The 20,556-nt window shown below is 39.4% G+C and overlaps 1 protein-coding gene across 5 annotated transcripts in view; it reads left to right on the plus strand.

The window, feature by feature from the left end:
• The window catches only part of LOC149218003 (sulfate transporter 4.1, chloroplastic-like), a 290,950-nt gene that overhangs the window by 182,780 nt on the left and 87,614 nt on the right, over window positions 1–20,556 (plus strand). For all 5 annotated transcript variants that reach the window (XM_089383729.1, XM_089383730.1, XM_089383727.1 and 2 more), the window contains 2 exons: window positions 20,129–20,189; window positions 20,284–20,411. In XM_089383729.1, the coding sequence (XP_089239855.1) occupies window positions 20,129–20,189; window positions 20,284–20,411 (189 nt within the window). The remainder of the gene's footprint in view (window positions 1–20,128; window positions 20,190–20,283; window positions 20,412–20,556) is intronic.

Here is a 20,556-nt window from a genome sequence, read left to right on the forward strand (position 1 = left end):
TACAAAATCATCAATAAAAGGTCTAAGTACATCATTCATAACTCTCATAAAAGTGGTGGGAGCATTAGTTAAGCCAAAAGGCATAACCAGCCATTCATACAGCCTTTGCTTTGTTTTGAAAGCAGTCTTCCATGCATCTTGTTCTGCTACTCTGACCTGATGATAGCCACTATGCAAGTCCAACTTGGAAAAGTAGACTGCTTCTTTCAGCTGATCCAATAGATCATCAATGCGAGGAAGGGGATAACGATTCTTGATCGTTATTTTATTCAGTGCTCTGTAATCAATGCACATCCTCCACGAACCATCTTTCTTTCTCACCAACACGATTGGAGATCCGCATGGTGATGTGCTTGGTCTTATGAACCCTTTGTCGAGCAGCTCCTGTACCTGCTTCTTGATCTCTGCATTCTCTAAAGCAGATAACCTATACATTCCGATGTTAGGCAATGGAGCATCTTGTTGCAAATGAATATCATGTACAATTTCCCTTTTGGGTGGTAGACCTTTAGGTTCTTGAAATATGATATCATATTCTGAAACAAATTTTTCTAAATCAGCTTTCTGTTTAGCATCACAGCCCTCAAATACATTGGTTTTATCAGAGTTCTTTTCCTTTACAACCATTAGTAAAAATTGCTTGCATGAATTTACAATTCTTTTCATCTGCCCTGAGTTTATGAGAGTAATTATTTTTGAGTTTATGAGCTCTCACAATATATTCTATTCCATCTTTGGTAAGTTAATACTTATTTTCAGCTCTATAGAAAATGGCTTTTCTATCATACAAGTAAGGACTTCCTAAAACAATACCACATATATCCAAGGGAATTATATCTAACTCAACCTCATCTACAAATGCTGACCCAATAGAAAACCTAAGTTTACATTGTCTAGTCACTTGTAGCTTTGCTTTATCACATACCCAACCTAATGGATATGGCTTCTTGTGAGGTGTGGTTAGTAATCCCAACTTCTTTACAATTGCTTCAGAAATCAAGTTTACTTGTGATCCACTATCAAATAAAGTATCAATCTTTTGATGCTTGGAAATAACTCTAATATGAAAAAGCTCATGTCTTTTCCTCTCATTTTCTTCATTATCAATAGTTTGTGCAGAATTACTAGTAGATGCTTCAGAATTTTTACCTTTTATACCTGTGGCTGTGACTGTTGTTTCATCACCTGAGTCTGACCCCAAATATTTTTGAATAGCAGCAGCAGTCTTCTTCTTCTTGCCATCGAACTTCTTGGGTTTCAGCTCCGGATGCAAAGACCAGCAATGTTCATCATCATGTCCATCCTTCTTGCAGTGTGTGCATGAAGGTTTGCCTTTCTGTACAACGTTTGTCTTCCTCTCTTTCCATTTCTGCTTTTTCTTTTCCTTGTTCTTGCTTGTAGTGGGTTTTGATGACCCCCCAATCTCTTGGTTCACATTCTTGCCTCTAGCCTCTAGATGTGTAGCCTGAACGGATACCTCATCTATGCTAGTGGGGTTAAACATGAGAATGGTGTGCCTCAAATAGCTATGTAGACCACCTATATACTTCAACAAAGTTTCAGGTGAGTCTAGAGAAATGCCTATAATTAAGGCTATTTTTCTAAATTCCTGGGTATAGCTTTGTACACTTTACCCCTTTAATTGGCGAAGAGTTTGCCAACTAATCATTGCTTGCTGCATATAAGCTAGTGGATAGAATTGTTTTTTAATGGCAGAAACAAATTCACTCCAGGTAGAAAAATTTTCACCATGTCTCTTCAAATCAGCGTGTGTCCTGCCTTCCCACCACACTAGGGCAGTTCCTCCAAGGCGAAGGCTGACCAACTAAATCTTTTTCCTTTCTCAATCGATGTTTTGCACCCTGCAATATACATCAATCTGTCTAATCCAGTTATCTAGCTTTTCTGCATTTAATTCCCCATCATAAATTGGCAAATCAAATTTTACATCTAATTTAATCACAGAAGTCTTCTTCTTTTTCTTCCCATCAAGGCTAGGAGATGAGGATGATGGAGGAGATGGTGGAGGAGATGATGGAGGAGGCTTTTCCCCTTTCCCTTTTCCCTCTGGGGCATCTAGAGAAGGTTCTTCAACTCCTTTGTCTTGTTTGGAGGTTGAAGTACTTTCACCTCGACCTTTCTTGAATTCTCGATACATCTCTTCTACCATGGCTCTCATGGTCAAGAAACTATCCATGAACTGAGATTCTGATTCCATGTGAGTTTCTTCTGCCATTCTCCTTCTAGGATAGACTCTTCCTATTTTTGGGTTGGCCTCAACAAGTTCTCCTTTTCCCAGTTTGAGCTTTGACCTAGTTAGCATTCAACAAAAGTCCAACACAAGCTTGTCTAGCCTTAACAAATCAAAACCAAAAGCTCTGATACCACTTGATTTGAAAATGAGATCTTAGATTACTTTTAAGGTATTACAGACTCATGTACATGGATTTGCCTACATTACTTAGTGCAACGGATCGATAAGATTGCGAATAATGCAGACAATGAGCAGTAAAGAAGCATAATAGATAAACACACATAAACACAACAATTTTAATATGGATTTCACCCAAAACTCTTGGGCTACGTCTCCTGGTCCAGCTTTTAGTGGTGGCCTCTCTATTATGTCTTCAAGAGCAGAGTTTTACAAAGTGTGAGCTCAAATTGAGTTTCAACACAACAGATGCAAACAACAGGAGTTTTTCTTGAATCCCTCGATCCTCTCTGAGTACACAGACTCTTTCTTTCACTCTCTGTCTTTGTTTTCTCTCCGTCTCAGTGCTGCTTCCTCTGTCTCTATCAGCCTGTCGCTTTAAAGCCAATCGGCGTTGTCTGTTCATTTCCTCTTCTCGGGCTTTTTGGCTCCTGGTCTCTGTCTACTCGAATCCCCCTTCTAAGCGTTAGCAATCATGGCATAACGCCTTCAGGGGAGGTGGCCACCTGTTCTGCAACGGAAAGGACCATCGAGCCTTTGAAATCCCCGAAATAGCCATTCTCTGTTTACACAAAGAAATACATTCAAACACGGGAAAAATCCGCCAAAACATAGTTCATCGGACTTCAAATATTCATAAATCTGCTTTATACTTCTATCGGGTCCACCTTTAATCGCTTATCGCATGTCGCAATTGCCCATTCCGTGGTTTCCCTTTGTATTTATAAAAATACATTAAAACATTGAAAATCCCAACAATATGGCTTTATCGGACTCGAAACAATTATGAAGTGGCGTTTACAAACCCTTTCGGGTCCGGTTTCATCGCATCGGCGCTTCCCTTCATATTTCGCTTATTAAACGAAATACGCGAAAATACATAGAAAACAGCTATTTGACGGATCTCAAAATACATCAAATATCTATAGCCTCGTCAGGTCTAGCTATCGCATATATATATATATATATATAGCCCCACTCCGTTGTACTGCTCCGACGCGATATTGCGATGCGACTTGTCGCAATCGCATATCGCATAAGCCTCGAGCCGTTTGGTAAGTGCTCCTCTGTGTTTGTCGATTGTGATATTGCACGTTAACCCGGGCCGTCGATATGCGTGCTTGATCGATGGTCCTCGTTGACCTGCGCTAATCGCGATCGCAACTATCATATGGTTGCCCCCGATAGCCTTCGCCTGTCACCGCCGATTGCGATGTGCCGATTGGATCTGGACCGTTGATTGGCCAGATCCGACGGCTCCTGTGCATATTTGTCGATGACTTGTTTTTCCACTGTTTCTTACTGTTTTTGCCTCCCGATAGTGTTATCGCCATTTCTAAGAGTTCTCCTTTTGCGATTGTTTTGATCTTTAGGAGACTTTGAAGAGTTAGAGGGTTATTTAGGATCCATTTTGGATCATTGGCAGAATAAGTGCCTAGGGTTCGTAGCCATTGGATACCTAAGACCACGTCTACTCCTCCTAATGGTACAATGAAAAACAAGGATTCTAAATTAAAGTCTTGAATCTGTAATTTGACCTTATGGCATTTACCTACCTTTTCAATCTTCTTACCGTCAGCTACCATCACCTTCATGTTAGGCAAGGGGAATGAAAAAATGTTGAGTCTCTTTGCCATGGTTGCATCTAAAAAATTGTGGGTGCTACCAAAGTCGATGAGAACCACTATGTTGTTCTTCTTTATATGTCCTTTTAATTTTAAAGTCTGGGGTTGTGATATACCTGTCATAGCTGATAGTGACACTTGCGGAATACTTCCATCATCTAATTTTGGAGAGAATTCTGGGGCATCTTCTATTACTTTTATGTCTGATTCATCACTGTTTGAATCATTAGTTGCTTCACAGTTATATAGGTTCTTTGATTCTTTTCCTTTAGCACACCTAGGTTTAGGGTTGCACTTCGTGCCACAACGTTTGCATTTGCCTTCTTTTATCCTTTGCATTTCCATGTTAGATTTTTCGCCTTCACGAAGATGTGGTGGAACATATCTTGTATTATCCATATTCATAGACTGGGGCATTCTTCGTCTCGAATATACTTTTTCTGGTTTTGACCACAGTATTTGTTCAAATTTCTTTTCAGCAGCTTTTGCTTTTTGTCTTGCTACTTCTATTGACGTAATGTCATGAAGCTAAAGTTCTACTCGTAGATGAGTTTTAAGTCCAGAGATGTATGATTGAATTAGACAAGATTCTGATAACCCAGGTACTCGTGTCACTAAGGTCTCCCATTCTCGAGTGTATTTATCCACATTCCCTTTTTGTCACAATCTGATGAGTGTTGAAAAGAACTCTTCTTCCTTTACACCTTGGAATCTTATAAAAAATGCATCCTTAAATTTTCTCCAACTAATAGCGAGTGTCATCTTCTTCCACCACATATACCAATTATATGCTTCGCCTTCCATTTTCATGGAAGCGTGCCTAATCTTTTCATCATCATTGCCAATATCGTAAATCTCAAAATATTCTTCTGCTTTATTCAGTGACGCAACGCTACATTTTTCGTTACCATCGAATTTGAGTAGCTCGATTTTTTCTCTTCTTTGATACGTCGCTAACGATGGAGCAAAAAGAGGGTATTGATTGTTGAATGTATTCCAGAGTTTCTTATTTGAAAAAGTCGCGTTACTATTTCCTTGATGGTGCGTGGATGATTTTTTTGGAGACTCCGTTTTTTCATGAGAATCTGCTGAATTTGTTGAATCTGATGAATTGTGCTGTTGATTACCTCCATCATCTTGGAGTAGTTGTTCTGGTGTAACCTTCGGCCTGTCACACAAAATGATTCCTTTCGGATTTGGGATAGTTCTGCCCGAGCTGTTGTTCTATCCGATTTGTCATATTCTGAAGCTTCTTGATATCGTCGGAATGTTCAATAACCTTACTCTCGAGATCGACTAATTTTTGGTTGAAATCATCAGAGTGGCTAGTAATCCTATTCTCAAGATCAATCAATTTTTTGCTGAAATCGGTCATTGTCATTGACGACATTGAACGGGTTTGTGGGGGTGTATATTTGTCCGCCAACTTTTAATTTGAACTATTTTTTTAAATAATTAAATTAAATTAATTAATTTAATTATACAACATAGTTTTTTTTATAGAATATAGTATTATTGACCATATACTATATAATTATATAACCTTACGTTCTAATCGGTTCCAAACGGTGCCAACGTGCCACTATGGTCGAATCGGTTGAATATTAATGAACGCAGTTGTTGACCGAGAATGCGATACTTGTTTTGTGGACTGTCGGAAGGGAATAGCGAACAGGGAGTCGGGGGTACACAACGATTGAACTTGACCGGCAGGAAGTGAGATAGGGCAGCACTGGATGGAGGTGGGTTGACATCGGATGGAGCGATGGATTGGAGATGGTGTGTGCAGTCGGGATTGGATAGCGGATGGCGGATTGGAGATTGTGTTCAGTGGAAATGGAATACGTGACAACGAACAGAGCAGTTGAAGCGAACAAAGTTCCTTCTACAAATTAATTACTCCAAAAGACTTGGAATATCAAGATATCCATGAGGATACAAATATTATATATTAAATGTGTGAATAAGAATACGAATGATAATGAATTTACAAATGAGAACGAGAGGCTTGCTTATATATCAAGCAAATGTCTCTTCATGAAGAGTCATGTCCTATTAGACATGCCTCCTCAACCTAATTACTACTTAACTAATAATTATTTATGCCTATTATCATTTACATTATTTTATATTTATTTATATATATTTTATTTGTTACATTGCCTCCTTCCTCAAAATGCTTTGTCCTCAAAGCTTGTCGCTGAAAAAGGCTTGATCTCTTTTTCGGCTTCGAAAGTCTTTCTGTCTCGAAATAGTCATCATTGTCGATACAAGTTGATATGATCTTCTTAGTGACAAACAAAATTGTTGCACTGAGAAGGGATCAGACCATCCCAGATTAATCTTTTGTATAGTATTCTGATCACTGGAATTTTGTAACGACTTGTTAGCATAAGACGGAATTGATGTTACGTCATTATTCTTTGAAACATTAATTTGTTGTCTGTAGTTTGAATGGTCTTGATACGTAGCTTGGTTGATTTTTCTACTCTCGTGATTCGGATGCCGATATAAAGTTTTTAGATTCTCTTCTGGTGAATATGTTGTTGAATTGGTTATGGAACATTCACTTGGGATGTCCATTGTTTGAATTGCAACATCCAAGCGCGTCTTTTCTTCAACTTGCTTGTCTTCTTCCTGAGTTGTGACCTTCACTGAATCGGTATTTGTTGTTTTGTCATCAACTTGAATTCCTACATTTGATGCTTCCTTCTTGATAAGTTGTTGTACTTGGGTTTCTAATGACTTCTTATCTTTCTTAAGTTTCTTAATTTGCATTAGCAATTTTTCACTATGGTTTTTAAGTCGGGAAACTTCTTCATTTTTGTCAATAGTGATTTTGTCAATTTCTTTTTGCATATTTTGTAATACTTTTTTACCTTCTTGAGAAATTACTTTTGAAATATCTGAGATATCTTCTGGCGTTACTGAATTTGGTTTCAGTGTAAAATCTTGGAGCGTTATTTTCTTATTTTTGCAAGAAATTGTCAAAAACCATTTTTTTGTATTTAGAATAAAGGAACCTAGAGTTTCCATCCATGGTGATCCCAAAACAATGTCACTATCGTTAATACATAAGGTTTTCACAGTGAATTGTGACGTAAAAGTGTAATCTCCAATACTTAGGTGTAGATTGCTCATGTCATATTGTTTGTCATAATCGCCAAGAATATTCTTTTCAACTATATTTGATTCAGGAATCACCAATTGGTTAGCACATTTAGGACTAACATAATTACTTTTTTCAGCAGGACTGATAGTGATTATGATATCTCCTCCTGCGAGCGATCCTTTGATTTTAAATAATGTATCAACATATTCCCTGAAACCTTTCATCTCTCATTTTTGGACTACACTCAATTTCTTTATTGTCAATGGTTGACTCCATTTTTACTTTGTTAAGATGAACTTGGGATTTTTTTTTTTTTTAATTTTTTTTAATTTTTTTTTTTTAATTTGTTGTTTAAGTAATTCCTTTATTTTTTTATATATCTTTTTCAAATATTCTCCTTTAATGTGGATTGTTAAAAACTTGAATACCCTTTTATTAAAAAAATACTCCTTTATATTGTTTCCCTCTATATATGTATGTATTTCTTTATATTAAGACCCCTTTTCAAAATAACTTTATTATCTTATAATAATAATAGTTTCACTTCTTTTTTTTAATAATAAATTGGTCCCTTTCTTTTATATACTTAATTACTCTCTTGATAAATTTTTAATGTCACCCCACTTAATAAATATAAAGGTCACGTCTTTTCATATGACACGATCACAATGTTAAAATAGCCCATGGGTTTTTTTTAAAACCACGGGCTTCTCCACGTAAAAAGTTTTAAATATACTTGGAAAGATTCCCTCTTATCTTTATTATGCACCTATATTTTTTATTTTTTTTGAATTTGATTTTTTTTTTCTATATTTTTTTAATCTTTTTTTTTTATGACTTTTTTTTAAATTAATAATCTTTATTATTATTTTTGTTTTATATATATATATATATATAGCCAAAGGCCTGGTAGCGAGACAGAGAAACCCCAAATATTTAGCGAAACGCTTGAACTGCAATAGCAATAAATTTGACGAAGAGTCGATAGCCAAAGACTTGGATCGGAGAACGAGCTTTGTGCACCGGTTAAACAACCTAGAGGACCGAACTGCTCTGATACCAAATGAAGCGAACAAAGTTCCTTCTACAAATTAATTACTCCAAAAGACTTGGAATATCAAGATATCCATGAGGATACAAATATTATATATTAAATGTGTGAATAAGAATAAGAATGATAATGAATTTACAAATGAGAACAAGAGGCTTGCTTATATATCAGGCAAGTGTCTCTTCATGAAGAGTCATGTCCTATTAGACATGCCTCCTCAACCTAATTACTACTTAACTAATAATTATTTATGCTTATTATCATTTACATTATTTTATATTTATTTATATATATTTTATTCGTTACAGCAGTGGATTGGGTGCAGAAGATGTCGGCGGGGACAGGGATGGAACGGGACGAGGTGTGCAGAGGACTGTGGACAGGTGCGGACAGCGGAATGGAAACTGGACGGACAGAGCCGAAGGAATGACAAGGGGATGCGGCGGAAAGGCAGACAGTGGTCGGCCTGATAACAACGTGGAGCGGAAGGCACAACGGAAGTCAGGCAAGGTATGCTAGATCGGAACAGGGTTGTGCAGTAGGGAAGCGCTTGAAGATCAACCCCTCTGATACCAGATGGCACAAATGCATTCAAATACTCAGCAAATTCATATTTATTATTATTAAAAGATAGAAGATGATTACAATTTGTGGGAGGCCCCTGGCTTTAAACTGCCTTGGGTGCCTCTTGATCATGCCCTTTGCCTAATAACTATTAATTAATTATTTTTTTATATAACACAGATTGTCATACAATGCTTTCTTTGTCTTACTGTCTAGTCATGCATAGGACTGCTGTCATTGTCTTGCCAAGTCAAGCCAAAACACCAAATTGTCAAATCAAATCACACATCTATTCATCACTGTTGTTTTTCAAATCACTGAACTATCTGATCATATCGCAATTGTACTATACTTTATATCACTGTTGCTAAGAGTGAATGTTTATCATTGTATGTAGATCAAAATACAAAGTCACTATTTTATGTATTACTGTTTGTAGTTATACACTCTTGTCTTCACACACTCCTGTGGATGGCTTCAAACAATCTTCAATACAGTGAAGACTCGCAGTCAGCATTGGCTTCACAAGTAGACACCCTATCGATGCCAAGTCATACCACAAATCTTTATCATATGAATGCCATAATAAGTCTGCTTAACATCAATATACAAGGTATATAGGAACAATATCTTTACATGCACATTTATAACAAGAACTGTATCAACATAGTATGAGCTCCCTCTATCACAGGCTTTCACACTATACAGTCTTCAAGTTAAGTTGTTTATGACAACTTCACACTGGAACTGGTATGTATATATTTCTTTGCTACTTCTGAGCAATAGATATTTAGATTTAACTCTTTCTAACCACAGGTCCGTGGAGAATGGTGAACAAAGCCAATCAGTGGATTAGTGCATAATAGCATATTGATACTTGAAGTTGTTCAACTTAAAATGAGATTATTGCCATCGTCTTATGGTGAGAATCAATGTCATATATTCACAAAGGTATAACTGACAGAGGTGTCTTTATTGATTATTCACATGTCACTTTCACCAAGATCAAGTCAAAAATCACTGTCAATAACAAGGGACAACACAGTATCAAGGTCTTGTAGTCTGATGTTTACTTACCACTAATCTGGCATCAAGAGGATCACTGCTATATGCCATACATCAAGCTTGTGCTTCTCTAAGTCAAACGCTGCTGTCAGTAGGATATTTGATGACGAGATAGCCAGACCTTAATCTGCACTTTTAAGACAAACCCTTATTCACTGTGATTGAGTTGATTAATTTAGTTCCTTTTGCATAAGTCTGATCTAAGCCCTTAAGGAGAGGCCATAAGCAAAGTATTCAGAATTAAGGCTACAAAACACAAGTCTGTTCTTAGGATAATTACTTGCTCACAGAAGAGCTGAAGTCTGGAGCAAAATGCTCAGAACTGTGTTCGGAATTTCACTGCTTCTAACCCCAAACAATTCCCATAGGATGTACTCAAATGAACCAGATTCACTGTCATAAAATTTGATTTCAGATCTGCAACCTTTTTGCTTGCCTTGAAGCCTTGTCACCCATAAACTATTGCATCCATTATTTCAGGAATGATGTCTTAAGAGGACTGCAGTCACTAGATCTTCAGAACAGATGCCTAATAAGGGCCTAGCCACCAAATGATACCCAACCAAATGCCAAGGATAGAGCTCTTTAGAGATCTGAAGCTTTGTTCTTTCCCTTTCGATTCATATGAGCAGAGGCTAAATAATTTTCGGGTTTACCAGACTTCATGAATTTCGAATTCCTTGTAGTATAGAACTCAAAATTTAAAGAGGCCGAGTACTGTAAGCCACTATCCAAGAAATTTCGGTCTACCTGAGATACAATGAGTCCCGAACCAAACAAAAGAAAAAAATCAAACCAAACCCTTGCCTTCAATAAATCTTCCAGGTCACCTCATAATCCCTATCAAAAGCCCAAATACAAACAAGCATGAGCACCCAATTGCAAAATGAATAAAGCACCTCTTGATTGGAAGCCCGCCTTTGTCCATGTGATCTTGCTAGATGGGTGAGAAGACATATAACTGATGCAGGTGGCAGAGATAAAATGGCACATCATAAACTAGTGGTGGCTGTTTGTGGCTGCTGGCTAGCCGATTGTATGCGAAGTGTGGGAGAAAATTTTTCTCCTATGGGGTCACCCACTTTTAGTGGGTAACATTTGGCTCCAACTGGGACATGAGCTCACCGTAGAGCACATGATCCATATGCTCGAGTGGGGAGTTCATGAGACCTCTAGCAATCCCTAGGACCATAGACCTGTAACCTGCACATTCAGTCAACTTGTTTGGGAGCATGTGCACTAGGCATAGTGTATCACCCATGTTTTATATGAAAGTAATAATCTGTACAACAAATCAATCTAATCTAAATGCCATTTAATCTCCATGAAACATTAGATGAATGATATGAGAATGTTCACACAATATGCAATGCACCTACAATACCATGCATGATATGCGACTGTCAATTTCCATCAAAGAAGGCGAGGCAGTTCATTTTCACCGAGAAAGGTAAAAGTTCACCATCAGGTTTAGTGATGTATAAGTAACCCACACCTACTGTCCCATGGATTTGACAGGGATGAGGTCTTTATCAAGCAAGACAAGGTCACCTACTTGGTAATCTCTCTTTGGTGTTTGGACCCATTTCTTCTTAGGAATGGTCAGCCTAAGGTTGGTTTTTTGATGTGGCAGACCTCTCGAGAAGTAGGAAGCTTGATTGGCTTGGAATGCCCACTAGAAGGATTTTGGTTCACCTTCCTCAAAGCTTTGATCTTAGGGCTACTACACACATGAAATAGGAAGGGGTTGATATCTTCAACATGATCAGGCAATCGAGGTTTCCTATAGAGGGAAAATGGGGCCCCATCAGGGTTAGTTATGTTGACATATGATAATGTCCGACCATCTTTTGCATTTTGTGATATAATTTTCTTTTTGATGTGGCCATGATATGCTTTTATCCTTTTTTTTGTTGCATCAACCTCCAAGACAACATTTCTAGACCCAACCCAAACATGTGGACAAGGGTAGGGGGAGTACTAGAGCCTTGTGGATCCAATGGTCATGTGGACCTAGAGAGGGAAGATGATGAAATAAGGCATGTAATGTGCAGAGAGAAGTGAAAAATATGAAACGGAAAAATGGGATCACGCTACCAAAATTGGGGTTTCCCAAGTAATGCCCATCCTGAAGCTATAAGCCAACAGGGAAGATCCCACGGGACTAGGGTTGAGGATTAACCCCCATTTAAGGTGAGGGAGCAAGACTACAGTCAAAACCCTTCATCCAAGTCATCCAATAATCCATACCCAATGTGTCCAAGGAAAAACAAGCATAAGCACCCGATTTCACAATGAAAGACATACCTTTAGGATTAGATGGCCCACCTTCAAAGATATGCTCTCAACAGATGGGCAAGGGGACATATGATGCTTAGGGAGTGGAGATCAATTGACACAATATATTGGCTACACTGGTGGCTATCAAGGGCTGCTGGCTGAAGAAAAATCTAGGAGAAAATTCCCCTATGTGGTCACCACTAGTGGTGGGTAACACGGCCTAAAGTACATCAAGTCAGCCGCACGTGTGAAAAGGCACCTCCTCAACCACATATAAATATAACTTTGTTGGAGTACATTTTGGCATCTCATCACACAACAATTCGATCTGAAAATTGCAGAGGTGTAAAGTTTTGTAGATGTTCTATGCTAAGAGCAATTTCACTTTTCTCACAGCAATCATACAAGTAGATAAGCAAAATGCAGATAGAACATATAAGCAGATCTTACAGAAGACAAATCAGAAACAAGAAAAATGTATGTGTTTGTTTCGGCGGTCAACAGGATGCTTTAACCAGCAAAGTCTCCTTTGGTCAGCCAGCCCAGCATGTGTCACAACAACCCTCCAACCAGTAGATGAGTCAACCCAAGTCAGTTCTACAAAAGTCAACGCTGTCCTGAAAAGTCAACGCAGGGGCAGCAAGCTAAAATTCAACGCAGCAGCAAAACGGTCAACCCTTTGACCTCGATTTTTGTGCCAGGTAGTATGGCCTTCAAAAATCGAACCTCCCACAAGTTTTCAGCTTGTTTGGACCAAGCGTTGACCAAAGTCAACGCTGGTCAAACTTCTGCGAAACCCTAACAGCAGAAAAATCCTTTTCGTCCTTCCCACGTGTGGCTGAAATTCGTCCTCCAGGTAGCTCGTACTTTTTAGGATGAGAGAGGAAGATGTGAGTTGTTTTTTTGTGATCAAATTCTCTCCAACTTTTCCTTTATATATATATATCCATCAATGAGGGTGTGTGACACATCTGTTGGGCATGTGAGCCTACATTACAAAACTGGCTGACCTTTGCACATATAATTTATTAAGAATAATAAATTCAAAATATAAGTTCTGCTCATCGGATTAAGACTATTTTTATATGGATTTTACACCTCTCAGAAAGAGGAATCCAACAAAAATATTAGCCTCTTAATCTGAGCATCAGAACATGGAGTTTGGACCTAGTTGTCCAAATTTAACACTCCCTCTCAACTAGGGAGAACTCCATCTATTAGTGCAATTAACATCGTGAGTCATCCCGCCGAAACTTGCTTTGCTGGCTTCTTTATTTGAGAACAGAAGTGGGTCAGTCACAAAGACATCATTCCCCGACTGACATAATCAGTCCAGAGGTCCCAGACCTCACAAATCTTGATCCCAGATCAAGTGGTTGGACCATGCCATCCTAGATAGAGAGTACGGCAATCTCTGATGCGTCCATCAGTCTTTGCTAATAGTCTCTAGCTTTTCCACACCTCATTGGCCAAATGAGAGGTACTTCCCATGAGCCCTGAACTCAATGGGTAGGATGCATACGGGGCACAGATTAAATGAGTGGCGAACCAGCTCAATAATCACAAGGGTGGGGCAGAAGCATTATGAGTGCTTATAGCTCCGAGAAGCTATCCCCAAAGCCCCCCAGAGCTCCCAGAGCTCATTGTCCAACAGGACCCACATCATAGGGTCTTTCCACGACACCAAGACTCTCACGGAAGGTTAGGAACTTGACCTTCCCCAGGGGCTTAGTGAGAATATCCGCGACCTGCTCATCAGTTCCTATATGATCGAGCCTTACGGTGCCTCGCTGTACCATATCCCGGATAAAGTGGTACCTGATATCAATATGCTTGGATCGGTCGTGGAACACAGGATTCTCAGTCATACGAATCCCACTCTGATTATCACAGAGTATTACAGTGGTATCTAGCACATGTTGGAACAGCTCACTAAAGAGCTTCCTCAACCAAACTGCTTCACAACAGGCCATACTAGCAGCAATGTATTCGGCCTCCACGGTGCTCAAAGCCACCGACTTCTGCTTCCTGCTCATCCATGAGATCGAAGTAGAACCAAGATTGAAACAGCATCCAGATGTGCTCTTACGATCCACCACACTGCCAGCCCAATCGGCATCAGTATATCCCCGGAGTATCACACTCCCGGCAGTGTATCTCAGCCCATGGTTTATCGTGCCCCGAAGATATCTCAAAAGATTCTTGGCACCAACCCAGTGAAAATGATGAGGCTCAACCATCTGTTGACTCAAAGTATTCACTACAAAACATATGTCCGGACGGGTGTTCACTAAGAACATCAAAGCTCCTATGAGTTGACGATACTCAGTAGGATTGGCCAAGATAGGCCCTGCAGCGCTGCCACTCAACTTCTTAAAGTTGAGTTCCATTGGTGTCGACACGGACTTACAGTCCACCATCCCAAATCTTTCCAGAAGCTTCACAATATACTTTCCTTGAGAAAGGAAAATCTCTCCAGGTCTCTGCCAGACCTCCAGGCCTAGGAAATAGTGCATCAGTCCTAGGTCTTTCATCTCGAACTCAGCAGCAAGCTTCCTCTTACATTGATGAATGAGAGGGTCATCACCTGTCAGGAAGAGGTCGTCCACATACAACACTAGAATGAGAGGCTTTCCTTCCTCAACCTTAAAGTAAAGGTTTGGATCAGCATTGCTTCGAGTGAAGCCCAGCTTCATCAAGTAACTATCCATCCTCTCATACCAAGCTCTGGGTGCTTGCTTTAACCCATAGAGGGCTTTCTTCAACCTGTAGACATAAATGTCTCGATCTTGAACTTCAAATCCCAGAGGTTGTTCTACATACACCTCTTCCTTTATTGCACCATGCAGAAAAGCAGTCTTGACATCCATCTGATGAAGACTCCATCCTTGCGTAGCAGCAAGGGCTATGATGGATCGGATGGTGGTATATCGAGCCACAGGTGCAAATATATCGTCATAGTCAATTCCTTCCTTTTGAGAGAAGCCACGGGCAACAAATCTTGCCTTAAACTTTTCAGCACTCCCATCAGATCCATGTTTAATCTTGTAGAGCCATTTAGCGGTGACAACAGATTTGTCCTTCGGTCTCGGGACCACATCCCAGACATCATTCTTCATAATAGCCTTATATTCTTCATGCATAGCATCCTTCCAGACTTGATGCTTGATGGCTTCTTCAAAAGATCCAGGTTCAGATTGTATAATAGCACTCATGGCAGCTAGATACCCTTGGTATCTACACGGCTTCTTGCTTTCTCGGAATGTTCCCCTTGGGGCAGCATGACCCTCAGCATCTTCGAGGGTGTCCCTGAGCCATGATGGCCTCTTTCCTAGAGAAGGGGAAGGATCAATAGGGTCCATTGGCTCTTCAACATCAGGCATAGTCTCATCCTGGGGTTCTTCCAGATTTCCAGGTCTTTCTTCATGGTTTTCTTCAGATCTAGGAAGATCTACTACTTTCTTCAAGGAAGCATCTTCATCAAAAGTGACATCATGGCTTATCTCTACTTCCCTTTGACCAGGTACATAGACTCTATATGCCTTAGAAGTCTCACTGTAGCCCACAAACATTCCTTTCTTCCCAGTAGCATCCAGCTTACTTCTCTTTTCTTTCGGCACATGAAAATAGACAGGACATCCAAAAATTCTAAAATGTGAGACATCAGGTTTCTTACCAGAGAAAACCTCTTCGGGAGTTTTGGAGTCCAAAGCGGAATGAGGGCATCGGTTTTGAATGTACACAGCAGTATTTGCAGCTTCTCCCCATAGAAACTTTGGAAGACCCTGGTCACATAGCATGGCACGGGCAGCTTCCACAATAGTCCTATTCTTGCGTTCAGCAACACCATTCTGCTCAGGAGTATATGCAGTGGTAGTCTCCCTCTTAATGCCAGCTTCTCTGCAAAAGTCTTTGAACTCATTTGACTCATATTCAGTGCCATTGTCAGTCCTCAAAATCTTGATCTTCTTTCCGGTCATATTTTCCACCAAGGCTTTGAAGGTACGGAACCACATGAAAGCCTCATCCTTCTTCTTCAAGAAGTATATCCAGGTTTTGCGAGAGAAGTCATCAGTAAATGTCATATAGTAAGAACATCCCCCCAGGGATGTTACAGGCAACATACCGGAAAGATCAGAATGGACCAGTTGCAATATCTCAGATGTCTTTGTGACACTTGAGGGGAAAGGTCCCCTTGTATGTTTTCCTTCAGCACAGCCCTTACATACACCTTTATGATTATTTCCAAAATCAGGCATCCCTGTCACCACCTTCCTTGCTTCGGGAAGAGCCTTGTAATGAAGGTGTCCAAATCTTCGGTGCCATAGTTCGGTTTGACGGATAGTATCACAAGTCATAGCTCCCAACGGACTCCCTCCAACCTGGTAGAGTGTACCAACTCTAAAACCAATTGAGATAGCTTCCTTGAAGCTCTTCTTCCACATGAGTACCTTTCCATCAGAGAAAGTTACATTGAATCCTTTGTCTTCCATGGCAGATACAGACACAAGGTTCTTCTTCAATTTGGGTACATAGAGTACATCTTGTAGATGGAGGACTTGTCCTTGAGACAAGTGGAGGGTCACAGTCCCGGTCCCTTTCACAGGATAAGTGGCATTATCCCCAAGGGTAATTTCTAGATTAGTATCCCTTTCAACCATGTCAGAAAGTGCTTCCTTGAATCCGGTGATGTGTCTTGAGGCACCACTATTGATTAGCCAGACATCCATAGTGTCGGGCGGAGATGCAGCTGAGAGAGCAGATATTAGAATATACTCATTTCTTTTATCAACAACATTAGACTCCTCATACCTGGTATTTCTGGTCCTTTTAGAAGGTGGATGGTTTCCTTCAAAGTGAGCCTTCCTCTTTCCTTTGGATTTGTCATTTCTTTGATTCCCATTCCTTCGGTTGTTGTTGTTGTCGTCACTATCGGGAGAATTCTTCTGGAAGGGGCATTCTCTAGCATAGTGTCCAGTCCTATGGCAGGTGAAACATTTACCCTTCTTCTTTTGAGTCTTAGTCCTTCCTTTGTCCTTGGAACCACCAGAGTTCTTCTTTCGGGAATGAGCAACATAGGCAGCATTTCTTTCATTATCAAATTCCTTCATCCTTGTTTCTTCTTGCATACATCTAGACAGAAGCTCATCAAAGTTAGGGATGGTATTATTGTTGAGAATGGTAGTTGTGAATACTTGCCATTCATATGGAAGTCCTCCAAGTGCGGTGAGAACCATCTCACGATCAGCTATTGTCTCCCCAATAGCTAGCAGATTGTTCCGGGTTTCGGTCAACTTCATAAAGAAAGTTTGAATAGACTCGTCTCGGCCCTTCTTCATATTCTTCAACTTGTTCTTGAGGAATAGCACTTGGTTCACATTGTTTACTCGGAACATAAGTATCAGTTTGTCATACATCTCCTTGGATGTGCCTAGTTCAGCTATGTAGGCAACCAGACTCTTATTTATGGATTCCCTGATCAGCAGTTTTGCTCTGATTTCTCCCTTCTTATACTTGTGTTTAACAGCAGCAGAGGCATTTGATGGAGGTTCTTGAATCTTCCCTGTCACATGATCTAGGAGATCATGATCTTCTAATTTGAGATCTAATAACATCTTCCAGGCATGGAAGTCATCACTTCCAGTCAGCTTGTCATTCTCCCTGAATTCAAGCTTAGAGGAATCCATTTCCTTCGATGATGATTGCTATAGATAGAGTTTGTCTTCACCTCAGCTCCGATACCATGTAAAGTTTTGTAGATGTTCTATGCTAAGAGCAATTTCACTTTTCTCACAGCAATCATACAAGTAGATAAGCAAAATGCAGATAGAACATATAAGCAGATCTTACAGAAGACAAATCAGAAACAAGAAAAATGTATGTGTTTGTTTCGGCGGTCAACAGGATGCTTTAACCAGCAAAGTCTCCTTTGGTCAGCCAGCCCAGCATGTGTCACAACAACCCTCCAACCAGTAGATGAGTCAACCCAAGTCAGTTCTACAAAAGTCAACGCTGTCCTGAAAAGTCAACGCAGGGGCAGCAAGCTAAAATTCAACGCAGCAGCAAAACGGTCAACCCTTTGACCTCGATTTTTGTGCCAGGTAGTATGGCCTTCAAAAATCGAACCTCCCACAAATTTTCAGCTTGTTTGGACCAAGCATTGACCAAAGTCAACGCTGGTCAAACTTCTGCGAAACCCTAGCAGCAGAAAAATCCTCTTCGTCCTTCCCACGTGTGGCTGAAATTCGTCCTCCAGGTAGCTCGTACTTTTTAGGATGAGAGAGGAAGATGTGAGTTGTTTTTTTGTGATCAAATTCTCTCCAACTTTTCCTGTATATATATATCCATCAATGAGGGTGTGTGACACATCTGTTGGGCATGTGAGCCTACATTACAAAACTGGCTGACCTTTGCACATATAATTTATTAAGAATAATAAATTCAAAATATAAGTTCTGCTCATCGGATTAAGACTATTTTTATATGGATTTTACACCTCTCAGAAAGAGGAATCCAACAAAAATATTAGCCTCTTAATCTGAGCATCAGAACATGGAGTTTGGACCTAGTTGTCCAAATTTAACAAGAGGTCTATCCACATGTGCAAAGGAGTCAATGAGACATTTCAGACGAGCGTTGATCAGCTTCTTTCTATCCGTTTGACCTGCATTGACTTGGGCTAGTTTACTTCTGCTTCGACCAAACTCTTTGACTGTCTTGGAGGCCAAGCATTTCAGGAAGACTTTGACTCTGTTTAACTGCATGTTCATCTCTGTTCTGGGCACATTGACCGCTGGTCAAACCTGTGATTTTGACTGAAGATTTCAGGGATTCATTGACTGAGGTTTGACTGTCTTCCACAGGCCAAAATTCGGCCCTTCTATTGCAGATCAAACTTTGACCAGAACTGACTTTCTCTCTCATCAACTGGTTTTGACTTGGATAAATCAATTTTGTTATAATCACGATTGGGATTAAATCGGCGAGGGTCTGGAAAAAGAAAATTGTAAAAATCGGTAAAAATCAGCAAAAAATCGACAAAATTAAAAAAATACAAAAAATAAAATAAAAATTTAAAAATTTAAAAATACAAAAATTACGATTTTTTGGGGAAAAAATTATGATTTTTTCGAAAGAATCGCCTATTTAATCATTTCAGGAAAGAAATCACGATTTTTGCAACACTGTGATAAATTGAGGTCAGATTTAGAATCTTGTTGGAATAATTTTGATGTACTATTGATGAACAAAATTTCTCTCTCATAAGGAAAGATTGGTTGGATTTTCCCCTTGTGGGTTTTGCCCTGGCTGTGAGCCTAATTTCTGGTGTCTCTTGTCTCTTCTCTACTGTTCATTGTGATCTCTATTGCTCTATTGATGAAATTGAGTGGTTGAATTTTTTCATGTATAACTGCTTAATGATTGGAATGCTAGAAGAAGTCTAATTGTATCATTGGAAGTAGTTATCAATTTTTGAAAAACTCTACTAGTGTTGATTGCACTAGAAAATCAATAGTGGTGTCCTGGATGACTCTCAAAATCACCTGCCCCAAATAAAGAGTTCGGGGAGGGTCAAAAGCCCGTTTGTTTAGCTCTGCTTGCTCTCAAGAAAAGGCAGACTCTAACTGGTGGGGAGAAGCATAAGCCTATTTAAATAGTCATCTGCAGTTCCATCTGTTCAATAATTCCCCATAAGGATTGCCAGTAGTGTATATTCACCATTAATTTAATAAAACTTTTCCACTGTAATTAAGAAAGTATTTAAAAGTGGTAGCTTTTTTAGATGAAATGGAAAATACAGCTATGAGCAATCACAGGAACAGTTTTCTTACATTAGACAATCCAATTGTGATGTTGTGACCATATACACTTAGCAACTATTTTCATTGTTATAGGTAGATATATGTTATATTAGCTTGTGAAAAGTTTACTCGAAATTTCAAGGATTAGTGTTTTTTTTGGATGGCTGACAAATGTATTTTTGGGTTCCTTCTGACCAGTTATTTGGGCTTGGAGTGGCCAATATTTGCGGTTCATTCTTTTCTTCATATCCTACCACGGGTAAGAAGACTTAAATTTCATGCCTAACTAAAGAATAGGAATTTGCTTCAGCAGTGATGATCATCATTCTACTAGATTGGTAATGTGTTTGCAGGATCATTTTCAAGATCGGCTGTTAATAATGAAAGTGGTGCCAAGACCGGTTTATCTGGATTCATTATGGGAGTGATAATTCTCTGCGCTCTTCAATTTTTGACACCTCTTTTTACGGATATACCTCAAGTACATTCATTTCTACACTGGATGGACAATTAAACCTTATCCTGAGATGTTTTCCTGATTATTTTCAGCATTGTTGAACCTTTTCTCATGCCATTGTATTCTTAGAGTCTACATAAAGAAGTACTTCGATAAAAAGTTTTTGGAA

This window comes from Pinus tabuliformis, chromosome Q (genome assembly GCF_031772625.1).
Source record: "Pinus tabuliformis cultivar Carrire ecotype Pingquan chromosome Q, CPIR1, whole genome shotgun sequence".
Lineage (NCBI taxonomy): Eukaryota > Viridiplantae > Streptophyta > Pinopsida > Pinales > Pinaceae > Pinus > Pinus tabuliformis.